The sequence below is a fragment of the Chlamydotis macqueenii genome, chromosome 6 (assembly GCF_036417535.1).
Source record: "Chlamydotis macqueenii isolate bChlMac1 chromosome 6, bChlMac1.mat, whole genome shotgun sequence".
In the NCBI taxonomy this organism is placed as follows: domain Eukaryota; kingdom Metazoa; phylum Chordata; class Aves; order Otidiformes; family Otididae; genus Chlamydotis; species Chlamydotis macqueenii.
The window spans coordinates 17,248,644-17,260,955 of NC_141561.1; the positions used below are offsets into that span (position 1 = coordinate 17,248,644).

General features: G+C 65.2%; 2 protein-coding genes across 7 annotated transcripts; one reads left to right on the forward strand and one right to left on the reverse strand.

Annotated features, from left to right (window-relative positions):
• Positions 1-203: 203 nt before the first annotated feature.
• On the forward strand, positions 204-5,769 carry PRKAG3 (protein kinase AMP-activated non-catalytic subunit gamma 3). Of its 6 annotated transcripts, none has more exons than XM_086750645.1 (14): positions 204-249; positions 1,169-1,208; positions 1,515-1,765; positions 1,850-1,931; positions 2,018-2,076; positions 2,370-2,415; positions 2,544-2,598; positions 2,697-2,823; positions 2,945-3,110; positions 3,277-3,314; positions 3,543-3,689; positions 3,776-3,869; positions 3,946-4,107; positions 4,732-5,769. In XM_086750645.1, exons 1-14 carry the CDS (start codon positions 217-219, stop codon positions 4,830-4,832), a joined length of 1,401 nt encoding a protein of 466 aa, XP_086606771.1. In that variant the 5' UTR covers positions 204-216; the 3' UTR covers positions 4,833-5,769. The 6 variants fall into 6 exon arrangements, with proteins under 6 accessions (XP_086606771.1, XP_086606772.1, XP_086606775.1 ...); XM_086750646.1 differs by having other exon boundaries at positions 5,119-5,769; XM_086750649.1 differs by lacking the exon at positions 3,946-4,107 and having other exon boundaries at positions 3,776-3,945.
• A 776-nt stretch (positions 5,770-6,545) lies between these two features.
• On the reverse strand, positions 6,546-11,879 carry CYP27A1 (cytochrome P450 family 27 subfamily A member 1). The gene is made up of 9 exons (XM_086750644.1): positions 11,658-11,879; positions 9,438-9,628; positions 8,965-9,164; positions 8,684-8,881; positions 8,385-8,545; positions 7,846-8,012; positions 7,473-7,554; positions 7,187-7,387; positions 6,546-7,091 (listed from the first exon to the last, which is right to left on the reverse strand). The coding sequence occupies exons 1-9, from the start codon at positions 11,874-11,876 to the stop codon at positions 6,966-6,968; spliced, it is 1,545 nt and encodes a 514-aa protein (XP_086606770.1). The 5' UTR covers positions 11,877-11,879; the 3' UTR covers positions 6,546-6,965.
• Positions 11,880-12,312: the final 433 nt, after the last annotated feature.

The following is a 12,312-nucleotide window of genomic DNA, read 5'->3' on the forward strand; positions in this document are numbered from 1 at the left end:
CCAGCCCATCTCTCCATCACCGCCTCCCTCATGTCCCCCGGGCCAGGGCCATGCCCTCCAGCCTGCTGCTGCGGGGTGGGACCGTGGCAGCAGGCTGGTGTCAGCGGTGTCCCCCCTCCCGGGGCGGTGGCGTGGCTGGCATTGCTCGCTGACACCCTATCTGCCAGGCCCCCGCCAGCCGAGGGCCCAGAATAGCAGCACTGCCCTGCAGTCAGCATGGAGCGGCTCCCCGGCCCCGCTGCGCCCCAGGTACTGCCGAGCTGGGTGGGGGGCCCGGCCCGACAGCCCCTCGCTTGGGGAACAGGCCACCTTTGGGATGGGAGGGATATGGGGGGCTGGTGGTCCCCTTCCCACGGCTGGGCAGCCATGGGGACAAGTTTGCGGAGTGCAGCCTGGCTGGCCTGCCTGTCCTGCTGTAGCCAGCCCCTTGGGAAGGGTTGGGGGACGCTGGCGTAGGGTGTCCTCCTTCCTGGGGCTGGTTGTAGGGTCCTCCTGGAGCAGTCCCTGCACCTTTGTTATTGTAGGGCGGCTTGAAAACATTGGCTTTGCCAGCAGGTTTGTGCTCCGGGGTCGCTCTTCCCGCTGCATGTGCCGCTTTGTTATGGTGGGGTCTCCTGGGGACTGGGGGGCACAGGGTCAGGCAGGGGGCCATGCTGGCCTTCCTCCTGCCTGGGGCTGCCCCCCTCGTTATTGTAGGGGCTCCTGGGGCAGACCTGGTCCCAGGGGGGCAGGTGGGGCTGGCGGGGCTCCCAGCACGGGAGGAAGCAGGACTTGGATTTACACCTTGGTGTTGAAGAAGGGAGAGGGCGGGCACGGAGCCTCTGTGGGACGCACTCGTCTCCAACAGTGCAGAGAGGAACCAGGGGGTCTTGCCATCCACTACCCTGACCTGAGGATCCTTGCTGCCCCCCAGACTTGGGGCACAAGCTGGGCATCCTGGGCTGGAGCCACCATGGGGACAACAGGTTCTGGGGGCCCTGGGCGGGTGGGGGGCTCTCTGAAGGGGCTGGGGGCTGAGCCCAGCCCAAATCCCCACCCTGAAAGGACAGTCCCCTCTGTCCAGCACAGGGGGAGTCTGGGCAGCCAAGAGGGTACAGGCAGCACCCATGGGTGGGGGAGAGGCCAGCATGGCTCCTGCTGATGCCCCCTTGCTGTGTGTCCCCCTCAGGTGCCACTGCTGGATGCCGCTGCCGGCCCCGAGGAGGAAGGTGGGTAGCAAACAGCACCTAGGCGTGTAGGAGGAGAGGGGCTGGCTCACTCATGCAATGAGGACATCGGTCCTCTGCCCATAGCTCTTGTCGCCCTATTCCTCATCTCCTTCCCAGCAACTCCTGCCCGATGCCCCCCAGGCTGGAGAGCTGCAGTGCTGTGTGCTGCCCCTGTGGAGTGCAGAATGGAGGGGTCTGTGGGGAGCACCCCCTCCCGCAGCATCCCCCCCATTCCCCCCAGGCAGGAGGGTGCTGAGACCTGGTAGCTCAGCTCACCTGCCAGGGCTGGGGTGGGTTTGCCTGCAGGGTGCCTGGAGGCCCTGTGCCCCAGGGAGGAGGGGAACGGGGAGGAAGAGGAGGAGGAAGATGACAGGCAGAGGAGCCCAAGACCTGTCGCTTTCACACTGGGCAACGAAATGCTGGGGCTGGGCCCAGACCCGGAGAATGAGTTTCAGAGCCCTGACGGTGAGGTCTACATGCACTTCATGAGGAGCCACTGCTGCTATGACGCCGTTCCCACCAGCTGCAAGCTTGTTGTCTTTGACATCTCCCTGGAGGTGACAAAGCAGGGGATCGGCTGGGATAGGCGGGGGGGTTGCGGGTTCGGGGACCCCCTCACCCTTTCACCGCTCCACTGGCAGATCAAGAAAGCCTTCGTGGCGCTGGTGGCCAACGGGGTGCGTGCCGCCCCGCTCTGGGACAGCAAGAAACAGAGCTTTGTGGGTGAGTGCCAGCAGTGCCGCCTGGCCCCTTCCCCTGCCTGGCAGCAAGGGTGCAGGCAGCACTGCCAGCCCCACGTGTCTCTGCAGGGATGCTCACCATCACCGACTTCATCAACATCCTCCACCGCTACTACCGATCGCCCCTGGTGAGTGCAGCAGGGAGGGCGCAGGAGTCAGGGCAGGCATGGGGCAGGGAAGGGCTGTCCCCACCTCTCCTGGTCTCCTCTTCCCTCTCCTGGTCCCATCTTCATCACTAGACCATGACTGGGGGATGCTCTGGGCCAGCCCATTGTCCACTTGGTGCCTCTCTGTCTGGCACCCAAGATGTGATGCCCACACTCAGGTCAATGGGATGGGATGCCCAGGGAAGGGGGCAGTGCCCCAGTGTCCCTCAGTCCCCCGTGGAGCCACTGTGACCAGGGCATCTCCCTGCCCTCAGGTTCAGATCTACGAGGTGGAGGAGCACAAGATTGAGACCTGGAGAGGTAAAAAGCAGAGACCGATGGGGTGGCCGGGCTGGGGATGTCGTGCAGGGCATGGAGGTGGGCTCCAACGGTGCAGGGCTGCCTGAAGGGGCTGGGGGATCCCCTCTCCCACCTCTCTCCCTTGGTAGAGGTGTACCTGCAGGGCTCCTTCAAGCCGCTGGTCTACATCTCCCCAAGCAATAGGTAAGCACCTGTTCTCTCGGGGAGAGCACGTCCTGTTAGGGGCTGTGCCTGGGATGCAGCCCTACCCCCTCCCCCCCCGGTGTTCTTATCACCCACAGCCTCTTCGATGCCGTCTACTCCCTGATCAAGCACAAGATCCACCGCCTGCCTGTCATCGAGCCCATCTCGGGCAACGTCCTGCACATCCTGACGCACAAGCGCATCCTCAAGTTCCTCCACATCTTCGTGAGTGCCAGGGCTGTGTGTGCACACACACACACACATGGTCAGGGAGGGTGTAGGGGCGCAAGAAAGGGTGTCAGGGTGTGTTTGGGTGACAGCCCAGCCCTGTCCTGCCCCACTGCAGGGCTCCACCATCCCCAAGCCACGCTTCCTGAAGAAAACGGTGCAGGAGCTGTGTGTCGGCACCTTCCGTGATGTGGCAGTCGTGCTCGAGACCGCCCCAGTCTATGCTGCCCTGGAGATCTTCGTGGACCGCCGTGTCTCTGCTCTGCCCGTCATCAATGATGCCGGTACTTAGGGAGGGGATCAGCAACCCCTGCCATGTCCCTCTGACAGTGGCTCTGGCCCCATCCCAACTCAAACATCCCCTGTTGCACCAGCTGACTCTTGGGGTGCAGGGGGAGCATGGGGTCTTCAGGGCCCCCTCCCCAGCCAGTGAGCTGTCTCTCCTTGCAGGGCAAGTAGTCGGCCTCTACTCCCGGTTCGACGTCATTGTGAGTACCCTGTGTGTTTGCACGCCCAGGTGTGAGCGTGACCCCTTGCACACTGCTGGTGGGGTGCTCACACTGCCTGTGCCCATGCCAACATGCCCCATGTGCACCCACGCACGTGCCAGGGCGGATCTGCCCTGTGTGTCATCGGGGCTCGGTGTCCCCCTCAGTGCCGACACAACTGGGTGCGAGGACACGTTGGGGCTCTGAGTGGGGCCACCTCTCCCACAGCACCTGGCAGCCCAGAAGACCTACAATAACCTGGACATTAGCGTGCGGGAGGCGCTGCGGCAGCGCACCATCTGCCTGGAGGGGGTCCTCACCTGCTACCCCCATGAAACCATGGAGGACGTCATTGACCGCATCGCCAAGGAGCAGGTGAGTGGCCAGGGCACCTTGCACCAGCACCACCTCCCCCCTGCCCGCTTCTGGACCTGCCCATGATGCTCTGCCTGTGCCCACAGGTCCATCGCCTGGTTCTGGTGGATGAGAATCAGTACCCGCGGGGCATCGTCTCCCTCTCCGACATCCTCCAGGCCCTTGTGCTCACTCCTGCAGGTATCGATGCTCTTAACTCTTAGCCCGCGACGCTCCATCTTTCTCCACTTGCGCCCTCCATTTCTTTCCACTTCAGGTAGGCGCCGTCCCCCGCCGCTATGCACCTGTCCCCTCCCTGCTGTTCGGTCACCTGCACCTCATCACCTCCCTGCTCGTGCCACCTGCCTCTACCCCAGCCAAACTGGCACCGGGAGATGGAGGAAGCTGGGGCTGGGGTCCAGCAGCACCGGGTTCCCAGGTGGGGACAGCAGGACCCGGATGCTGCTTGTCCCCAGGGACACAAGGAATCACTTCTGGGGTCCTGATCCCTGATGTCTGTGGGGAAGGATGGGGGCACCTGGCACGGAGACACCCCCAGAGTCCCATCCACACAGTGTGTGGGATGCAGGTTTTGCAGGGCCCTGGGCTTTGGGCTGGATGAGAATTTTTGGGGTGTGATGCACCCCAAGGTAAAAGCCCTTTTTTGACCTCACCTCAAAGGCCCCCCGGAGACCCAAACCCCTCCAGCGCTATTCTTGGGGGACACAGAGGAAAGAGACCCCCACTTGCACACCCTGTGCTGTCCAGCACCACCCTTGCACACAGCGTGGCCAATCCATGGGCTGTGGCCAGGAGAGCACTCCACCTCCTCTGGCCCCAAAACCATTTGCTCTGGGGACGGGGCTCACTGCTGGGTTGTGCTGGGACTGCGCTGCCCAGCTGCCTGCGCCTGGCTCTGCTCACCCACTGCCTGGTGAGTCCACACTGGTGATGGCTGGGCTTGGCGCTGGCACCTACTGTGGCACCCATTTAGGGGTGAACTAGGGAGGAGGGAGCTGGCCCTGGTGCCCAGCTGCTTCTCAGTGATGCTTCTTTTTGGCAGGGGTGGCGGGGAATAGGCTTGGGACAGCCCCGCGCCCACCAGTTCCCCCAGCAGTGCCCAGTTGCGCCACACAGAAGGGGACTGGGAGTGGTGTGCGTTAACGACGCCAAACGTGGGACATCCCCTCATTTCCCCATCATGATGCCTCCGCTCACCCCATTCCTGGTGCTCACGGGCATGGCCATGCCAGGGGGCCACCGGAATGTCCCCCTCCGGGCCAGTGCCTCCCTCCTACTCCAGGACTTGCATCCAAGCCAAGGACGGAGGCAACACCCCGCTGGTCCCCTGTGCTGTCCCTGTGGGTCGGAGGGTTGTGCTGCAGGGTGCCCAGCCCAGCACCCGTGCCTGCTGGGGGGTTATGGCCTCGCGCGCTCTCTCGCCCCGCAGGCATCGACCGATCCTCGCATTGAAGACACCAGGGAAGTGCCATTGTCTTGTCCGACTGCGGGGCCTCTTGTGTGGCCCCGGGGCCTCAGAAGGAGGTTCGGGCCCCGGAGGCTCTCCACGGGGAGAACCTGCCTGCCCGCCCCGGTCCTGGGGCTCGTCTTGAGTCCAGGGCCAGATCCCGCTGGCCTCGGGGAGGCAAGGAGCGGGGAAAAGGGGGTCGGGGGGTGCCTCCCGCCAGCGAGCACGCGGTGATGTTCAACGGCCTGAGGAGCTGCGCCATGCTCGCCGCTGGGCATGGGGACCCGCATGGACCTGCACGGCCCCGAGGGACTCGGCCACCCTGCTCCCATCCTGCTGCTGGATTTGAGCGCTTTGGCCACGGTTTCCACCCTCCAGCGAGCACCGTCCCGCCAGCTGCGCCTGGTGCCCGGTAGCGTGGGCTCAGCTGCACACACAGGCTTGTTTATTGTAGAGTCATGTGGGGCTGGAGCATCCTGGCAGAGGCACAGCTCGCACTGGAGCTGGTGCCAGGATGGGCACTTGCACGGGGACCCTGCGCAAATTTTGGGGTGGGTTGGGGGGTATTTATTTATTTGCCGCTCTGTTCAGCCTTGTTGTAATAAAGCAGCCTGCTCCAGGCACTGCCGCCTCGCCTTTCCGGGGTGCAGCTGGACAGGGCTGGGGGACACAGCCTGGGATGGCCACTGGCACCCGATGCAGCGAAGGTTGTGCGGGCAGAGGGTGGTACCTCTGCCCACCTACGTAGGGCCAGAGGGCAGGGACATCGGCTCATCACAGGTCATGTAGCCTGGACGGCTCCACCGTGGCAGTGGTTAACAGGTCCCCTCGGGGACACCCTGGGGACAGCAGCCTTGGTGCCAGCAAGGTTTCTGCCTGCTGCTTCCCCCCCAGTCCAACTGGGCTCCCCAGCTGCAGGAAGGTGAGGGAGGTTCACCATGGGGCTGCCCCGTACCCCAGCCCTCCAGGAGCTTGGGCGAGCAGCAAAGCATCCCCTGCCTGTGGCTGCTGCCAGCTCCATGGGGCTCCGTGTCAGCCCCATGTCCCCAGTTAGGGACTGGGGGAGCTGAGCCGATCCTCTCCTGGCTGCTTCACCCAGAGCGAGTCCTGCCCCCTTTCCCGTGCCCCCATATCAGCATGTCGGTGAAATAACGGCTGATAGCAAAAGGTCCTGGGTGCTCCAGCCCCTCCGTGTGCTGGCCAGCCCTGCCAGGGGACGCAGTGCCAGCACTGGGTGGTGACAGGTCCCCTCCCCATGGGTGGCGGGGGGATGTGCTGTGTTTTTGATCTGCTTGCCCAGGGCCAGGGGTGGCTGTGTCCCTCGGAACCAGACACAAACCCCAAACCCCCGCCGGCAGCTCGACCCTCCCTGGGGAGGCAGGGGGGAAACTGAGGCACGGAGAAGTGGCTGAGGCCAAGGTCAGCTGTTCAGAGAGGACCCGGGCATCCTGGCTCCAGGCACAGATCCACGCGCAGCTACACAAGGACGGGATGAAGGAGACACTGAACGGCTGCAAGCCCCCTCCCTGCCTCCCCCCACCCCCAGCAGAGCTCCCAGTCCCTGACGCAGCCCAGCTGGGCATGGAATGGGGGGGAACATAACCCCTGGCAGCATGTGAAAGGCACAGCAGTTCCCCAAGCCTCCTGCTGATTTGGGGCAGGGGGACACCAGTGCCCCAGGGGAGATTTGGAGGCATCTCTCATCTCCCCACACCTTCCCCGCAGGGGGGCTGGGAGCTCCCCAGCCCAAGTCAGGCAGGGGGGTGGGTGCTGGGGTGTCCTCCTCATAGGTCCCTGCTTGGCACCCAGGGTGGGGGCTCGGCGTGCAGTCAGGGAGCCCCTGGGCGAGCGATGAACTCCAGGTTGATGGGCTTGTCGGCCACCAAGACAATGCGGGAGACAGACTTCACCTCCACCCCGCGGGGGTCCGGCCGCACCTCGAATGCTTGGATGATCTGTGGGGAGAAGGGGGTGGCAATGCCTCAGGGACCCCCTGGAACCCCCATCCCAACTCATGATGAGCTGTTCAGGGTGAGGGGTGCCTGCTCACCCTGGCAAGGGCCAGGTGCATCTCCAGCTCGGCGATGCGGCGGCCGACGCAGGCGCGAACTCCGTAGCCGAAGGGGATGGAACTGAAGGGGTGGTGGGGGGAGCCGTGGCCCCGGAGCCAGCGCTGGGGCAGGAACCGCTCGGGCTCGGGGAAGTAGGTCTCATCGTGGGACATCGCATAGTGCGCCAGGACGAAGAGAGTCTGCGGGGTGAGAAGTGGGGGTTAATGCCCCATGCCCGGCCCCACCGAACGCAGCAAGGGTCCCCACGGCATGGCCGCCACTCACGTTCTTGGGGAAAAAGTAGTCTCCGATGACGATGTCCTTCTCGTAGAAGACTCTGGCATTGGTGGGCACCACGGGGTAGACCCTGGAATATGGGGAGACTTAGTGGGGCAGCAGGATCCACCTGGGAACCCCAGGGAGAGAGCTGCAGGCAGGGCGAGGGGGAGCATCTCCCACTGCTCAGCAGCTCCATTCCCCTCCCCAGGGAGGAGGTGGATGGATGTGGCCTCGAGGGACTGAATCCAGCCGGGCACTCTGCCTGGCCCCTGTCCCCATGTGCTTCATCACCAGCCATGCTGGCTGGTGTGTCCTTCGATGTGGGGGCAGAAGGGGCTGTTGATAGGGACCCTGGGGCAGGGGCAAGGCTGGGCTGTACCTCAGCGTCTCCTTGATAACGGCCCGAAGCATTGGCATCTTGGGGATATCCTCAGCACCAGGGAACCGGTTGGAGGGCACGACGGCTTTCAGCTCCTGGTACAGGGTCTCCTGGATGCCCAGGTCCCGGGAGAGGTGGTACAGGGCCCAGGACAGTGTGTTGGAGGTCTGGGGGAGGGGAGCAGAGAGGGGAGTGAGGGAGATGGAGCTGGCACCCGAGCAGCCTTGTGCCAAGCGTGGCACCAGTACGGCACGAGTACAGCACCAGAGAGCCCCTGCTCTGGTGCACAGGGAAACTAGGGGTGAGTGGCAGCGAGCACGGGGGAAACTGAGGCAGGGAGCAGGGCAGGGAGCAGAGCGGAGGACAGGGTCTGTACTGACTGATCCCTGAAGGTTTGTCCCTATAGGGCATCAGCCTCCCAACCCACCAGCCCAGAGCTCACAGAGGCTGTGGAACACGGCTGAGCATGACCCCATGGTTTCCCCAGGACGGAGCCGGAGCTCAGCAGGGATCCCCAGCAGTGGTTGCTGGACTCTCACCGTATCCACGCCGGCCAGCAGCAGCTCGGCCACGCTGCCATAGACCTCATCCAGGCTGAGCCTGCCACTGGCCAGCAGGTAGCTCAGGTAGCCGGACACCTCCTTGCCCCGCTCCACCTGCCCCTCCAGCTCCTCCATCTTACGGTCAATCAGGGTCTTGCCTGCAGGGACAAATAGTGGGATCCAGCACTGACGGAGTAAGGGCAGGCAAAAGGACACATGGCTGGGGACTGCTCCACTTTTGAGGGTCCTTAGGGGGTCCGACACCACTGCTCTGGGCCCCCATTGTCACTGCTCACCAAAGGCGAAGATGGTGTCCCAGCTGTCCAGGTAGCGGTCCCAAAAGGGCAGCACCTTGCGGCTCCATCGGGGCAGGACGGTGGCGAAGATGGAGTTCTTGAACATGAGGTTGATGGAGTCGATGAAGCGCTGGGTCTCAGCGGGGACCTGCTGCTTCAGGCACCCGATGCGGGTCTCGAAGAGGATATAGGAGATCCCTGCGGAGGACAGACCGCATCCAGACTCCTGCAGGAACGGGAAGAGTGGGGCAGGGCAGGGGAGAGTGGGAGGACTTCCCTACCTTCCAGGGCAAAGCGGTAGAGCAGGTTGGCCACGTCCCCCACCAGCACCCCCGAGGGGCTGCGGCTCCGCTCATCCCGCAGCCGCACCATCAGGTCCGACACCACCTCCCCAATGGCGTCCGCGTACAGCACTGCCTCCGAGGGCTTCAGCAGCCGCTTGTTGAGGACCTGGCGCAGGCGGTACCAGCGCTCCCCTTCCCTGTGCGGGGACGGGGCTCAGCACCAGGGGCACAGCCGGGCGGGGGGCAGTGGCTGGAAGCAGTTTCCCAATCCCCGGATGCATCCTCCCCACGCTGGGCTGGAACCACCCCGGGGGTCTTTCCACCCTCCATGGCCATGCTCTTCCACTTGAGGGGGGGGACACACTGCTTGCAGGAGAGGGAGTGATGCGAGCTGGCACCCGGGCCCTACAACCAAGGAAGAGCCAGGAGTCGCCTGCCGCCCCGCAAAGCGCAGCCAGGGCAGGACTCACTCGGTGAAGGGTCCGTAGGGCAGGCGCCGGGTGTCCCGGTGCTCCTTCCACAGGGCCATGTCGCTCCGCATGGGGTATTTGCCCTCCTGCCGTAGCAGCTGTTCCAGCACCACTGGGCTCCCGATGTTGATGTTCTCGTAATGCCCGAAGGTCGACTTCCAGATGGGGCCGTAAATGCGCCGGGACATCAGCTGCGATGCACCAGAGCCCGGCAAGGTGAACGGGACAGGGCCAGCGCTGGGGCTGGATCAGTCCCTCCATGCCCCTGTCCTGCCCTGCATGCTCTGCACCCATCCCAGAGCCCCCTCAGCACCAGCTGGGCCCAAGCACCCGCCTCTGACCCCGCAAGCTGGCACCGTTCTGGAAGTGCTCTGCAGATGGCTTGGGCTGGTGTCTCCAGGCACGTCCTCTGCCAGCACCAAGCACACCAGGCACTGACTCCCGGCACAGGCTGGCACATCCCTCACCCACCCCAGAGATGCACAGAGAGCCTCATGGGTCTTGGGGATGCAAGACCAAGAGGGGACAGGAGGGACAAGGACAACTGCCAAACATGGAGCTCTGCCGAGACGCAGGGCCATTGCAGTGCCCGTCAGTAGGTCCAAGCCCCCCTGCTTCCAGCACGGCCCCAACCATGCTCTGCTCAGCCTGGAGACAACTGAACCCACTGTGGGTCCTTGAACCCGCCACCCGATAAGGGTGGTTAATGATCAGCACTGGGAGGGCAGCCTGCCACCCCTAGGGCATGGCCCTGGGGCCACAGGCTCACCAACCAGCCAGGGGACATCCATCAGCATCAGCCCCCTCTCCGGGCTCTGCTGGCCACAGCTCGCTCTCCCTGCCCACATCCAAGGGTGCCATGCCTCCTCCTGGCTGGGGAGCACCGTGACCCCCAAGCACGTCCCTCGGGGGCAGCCGGGCACCTCCTTGCAAGCAGATCTGCACAAGGTCACTTCCAAGGGGTGCTTTCCATCCCACCCAGGCACCACTAGAGCCCCCACAGAGTGGGTCCAAGCCCGGGGGGCTGTGGGGGACTTAGCAGGGAAGCCCCAGTCCCCATTCCCTGTGGCTGCGGGGATGCACGTGGTACAATCTCCCTTGGTGACTGACTGCATCGCAGCCTGCGCCCAGATTCAGCTGGATTCGTCACCGTCACCACGGGGAGACGTTCCTTGCGCGTGGTGGCAGGAGGAGGGGGAGGGATGGCCGCCCCGGTGCCGCAGGCGGCTCGCTGGGTGAACATGTTGCGTGGGGCCACTGGCAGCCTTGGCCTGGGTTGAAGCCTGCCCAGCGGCATCTGCTGGTACCCAGGACCTAACATGGTGCGGGCCTCGGAGAGCAGGGCCAAGAGAAGCCCTGGGATGCTGGGATCTGGGTAAAGGCACCTCCAGAACATGCGGGCATCTGTCCACAAAGCCAGGGCCCTGCCTGTAGCCCCAAGGGCAGGAGGGAACAGGAGGGAGCTCCTGTTCCCGCTCCCTGAGACCCTGCTGCCCTGCGACAGTCCCTTCTCCCAACCAGCAGTGCCCCGTGCTCCGCGATGCCAGGGAGGCTGGATCCTGCTCCTCCCGGCCGGTCAGAGCTCCCAGGCGCTGGAAAGATGCTGCAAGGCTCACGGCCAGCCAAGCCCATCGCTTGCTTCATCCGACGTATGAGGAAGTGTCGACAGAAGAAAACAAACATCTCTGCTTGTCCCTCCCCTGCCTGCCTGGGTACCGTCTGCCCAAACACCTGCCTGCCTGCCTGCCCTCTCTAAACCGCAGCCTCTCTGGTTTGTCACGGCCGGGGCTGCCCGGGGATTCCAGGACCCCGTGAGCCTCCCCCGAACACTTGCCCTCGGCTTCCCGGCCGTCTGGAGGATGCTGGAGCAGTCCCCCGGGCTGGCAGGACACTCCCGGGGTCACCGGGTTCTGTGCTGCCCCCCTCTCCATGCTGCTCGCCCCAGCATCACCCCAGGGTCCAGGGGTGCTCCAGCCTCCCAGCCCCTTCTCTCCCGCACCCACCGCCCCTGCTCACCTCCCCCTCGCCTGCAGCCCCGCACGCACCCGCCTTGTGAAGCCCCCTTCCCACGCACAACACCCTCTCCTCCCCACAGCCCACACAGGAGCCCCTCCAACCCCACGCACCGCTCCCAGCCCCCAAGCCCCCAGGCAGGGTCCCTAGGCCCCCCCGCACCCGGCAGTCGTCCCCCCCCATCCCTCCCCGCAGCCCCCGCCGCACCTGGAGCCGGTGCGTGTGCAGCAGGTAGCCCCGCAGGAAGAGCCAGACGAAAGTCCGGAGCAGCCCCGGCCCCGGTAGCTCGTCCGGTCCCTTCAGTCTCGCCGGCCCCGCCGTTGCCGCCGCCGCCGAGCCCCCGGTCCTGCGCGGCGGCGGCGGCGGGCGGGGTCGCAGGAGCAGCGGCAGCAGCGGCCGCCGGGCCCCGCCGCTCGGCCCCGCCATGCTCCGTCGGCAGCGCACGGGACGGGGCGGGGCGGGCAGGCACCGGGGGCGACGGGGGGCGGCACCGGGGGCGGCACCGGGGGGAGGCGCGGGGGCGGCAACCGGGTACCGGCGACCGGGCATCGCGCACGGGGTGCTGCGCACTGGGTACCGGTTGCTGCGGAGCGGGGACCAGGCAGCGCATACCGGGCACGTGGTGCCAGATGCCGTGCACCTGCTACCGGGCCATGGATACCGGCTGCAGTGTGCCGGGTACCGGTTACAGCATGCTGGGTACCAGATACCACGCACCAGGTAGCGGGTACCACACACCGGGCACCGCTCATCAGCATCACGCACCGTGCACCGGGTGCTGGGTACCAGGAGCTGGCATCAGCAGTACCCGGTGCCACGTGCCAGGTACCGGGTGCCACGTGCTGCTCAACAGCACCGCGCA

Bases quoted from the DNA above. Each gene is read 5' to 3' on its own strand.
- PRKAG3 (XM_086750645.1), top strand. From the start codon at position 217: ATGGAGCGGCTCCCCGGCCCCGCTGCGCCCCAG. The intron at 1,209-1,514 runs GTGGGTAGCAAA...GTTTGCCTGCAG, and splicing joins TGCCGGCCCCGAGGAGGAAG to GGTGCCTGGAGGCCCTGTGC. The intron at 2,599-2,696 runs GTAAGCACCTGT...TATCACCCACAG, and splicing joins TACATCTCCCCAAGCAATAG to CCTCTTCGATGCCGTCTACT.
- CYP27A1 (XM_086750644.1), bottom strand. From the start codon at position 11,876: ATGGCGGGGCCGAGCGGCGGGGCCCGGCGGCCGCTGCTGCCGCTGCTC. The intron at 9,165-9,437 runs GTGAGTCCTGCC...GTCCCCGCACAG, and splicing joins CCCTACGGACCCTTCACCGA to GGAAGGGGAGCGCTGGTACC. The intron at 8,546-8,683 runs GTGAGCAGTGAC...TTGTCCCTGCAG, and splicing joins GGACACCATCTTCGCCTTTG to GCAAGACCCTGATTGACCGT.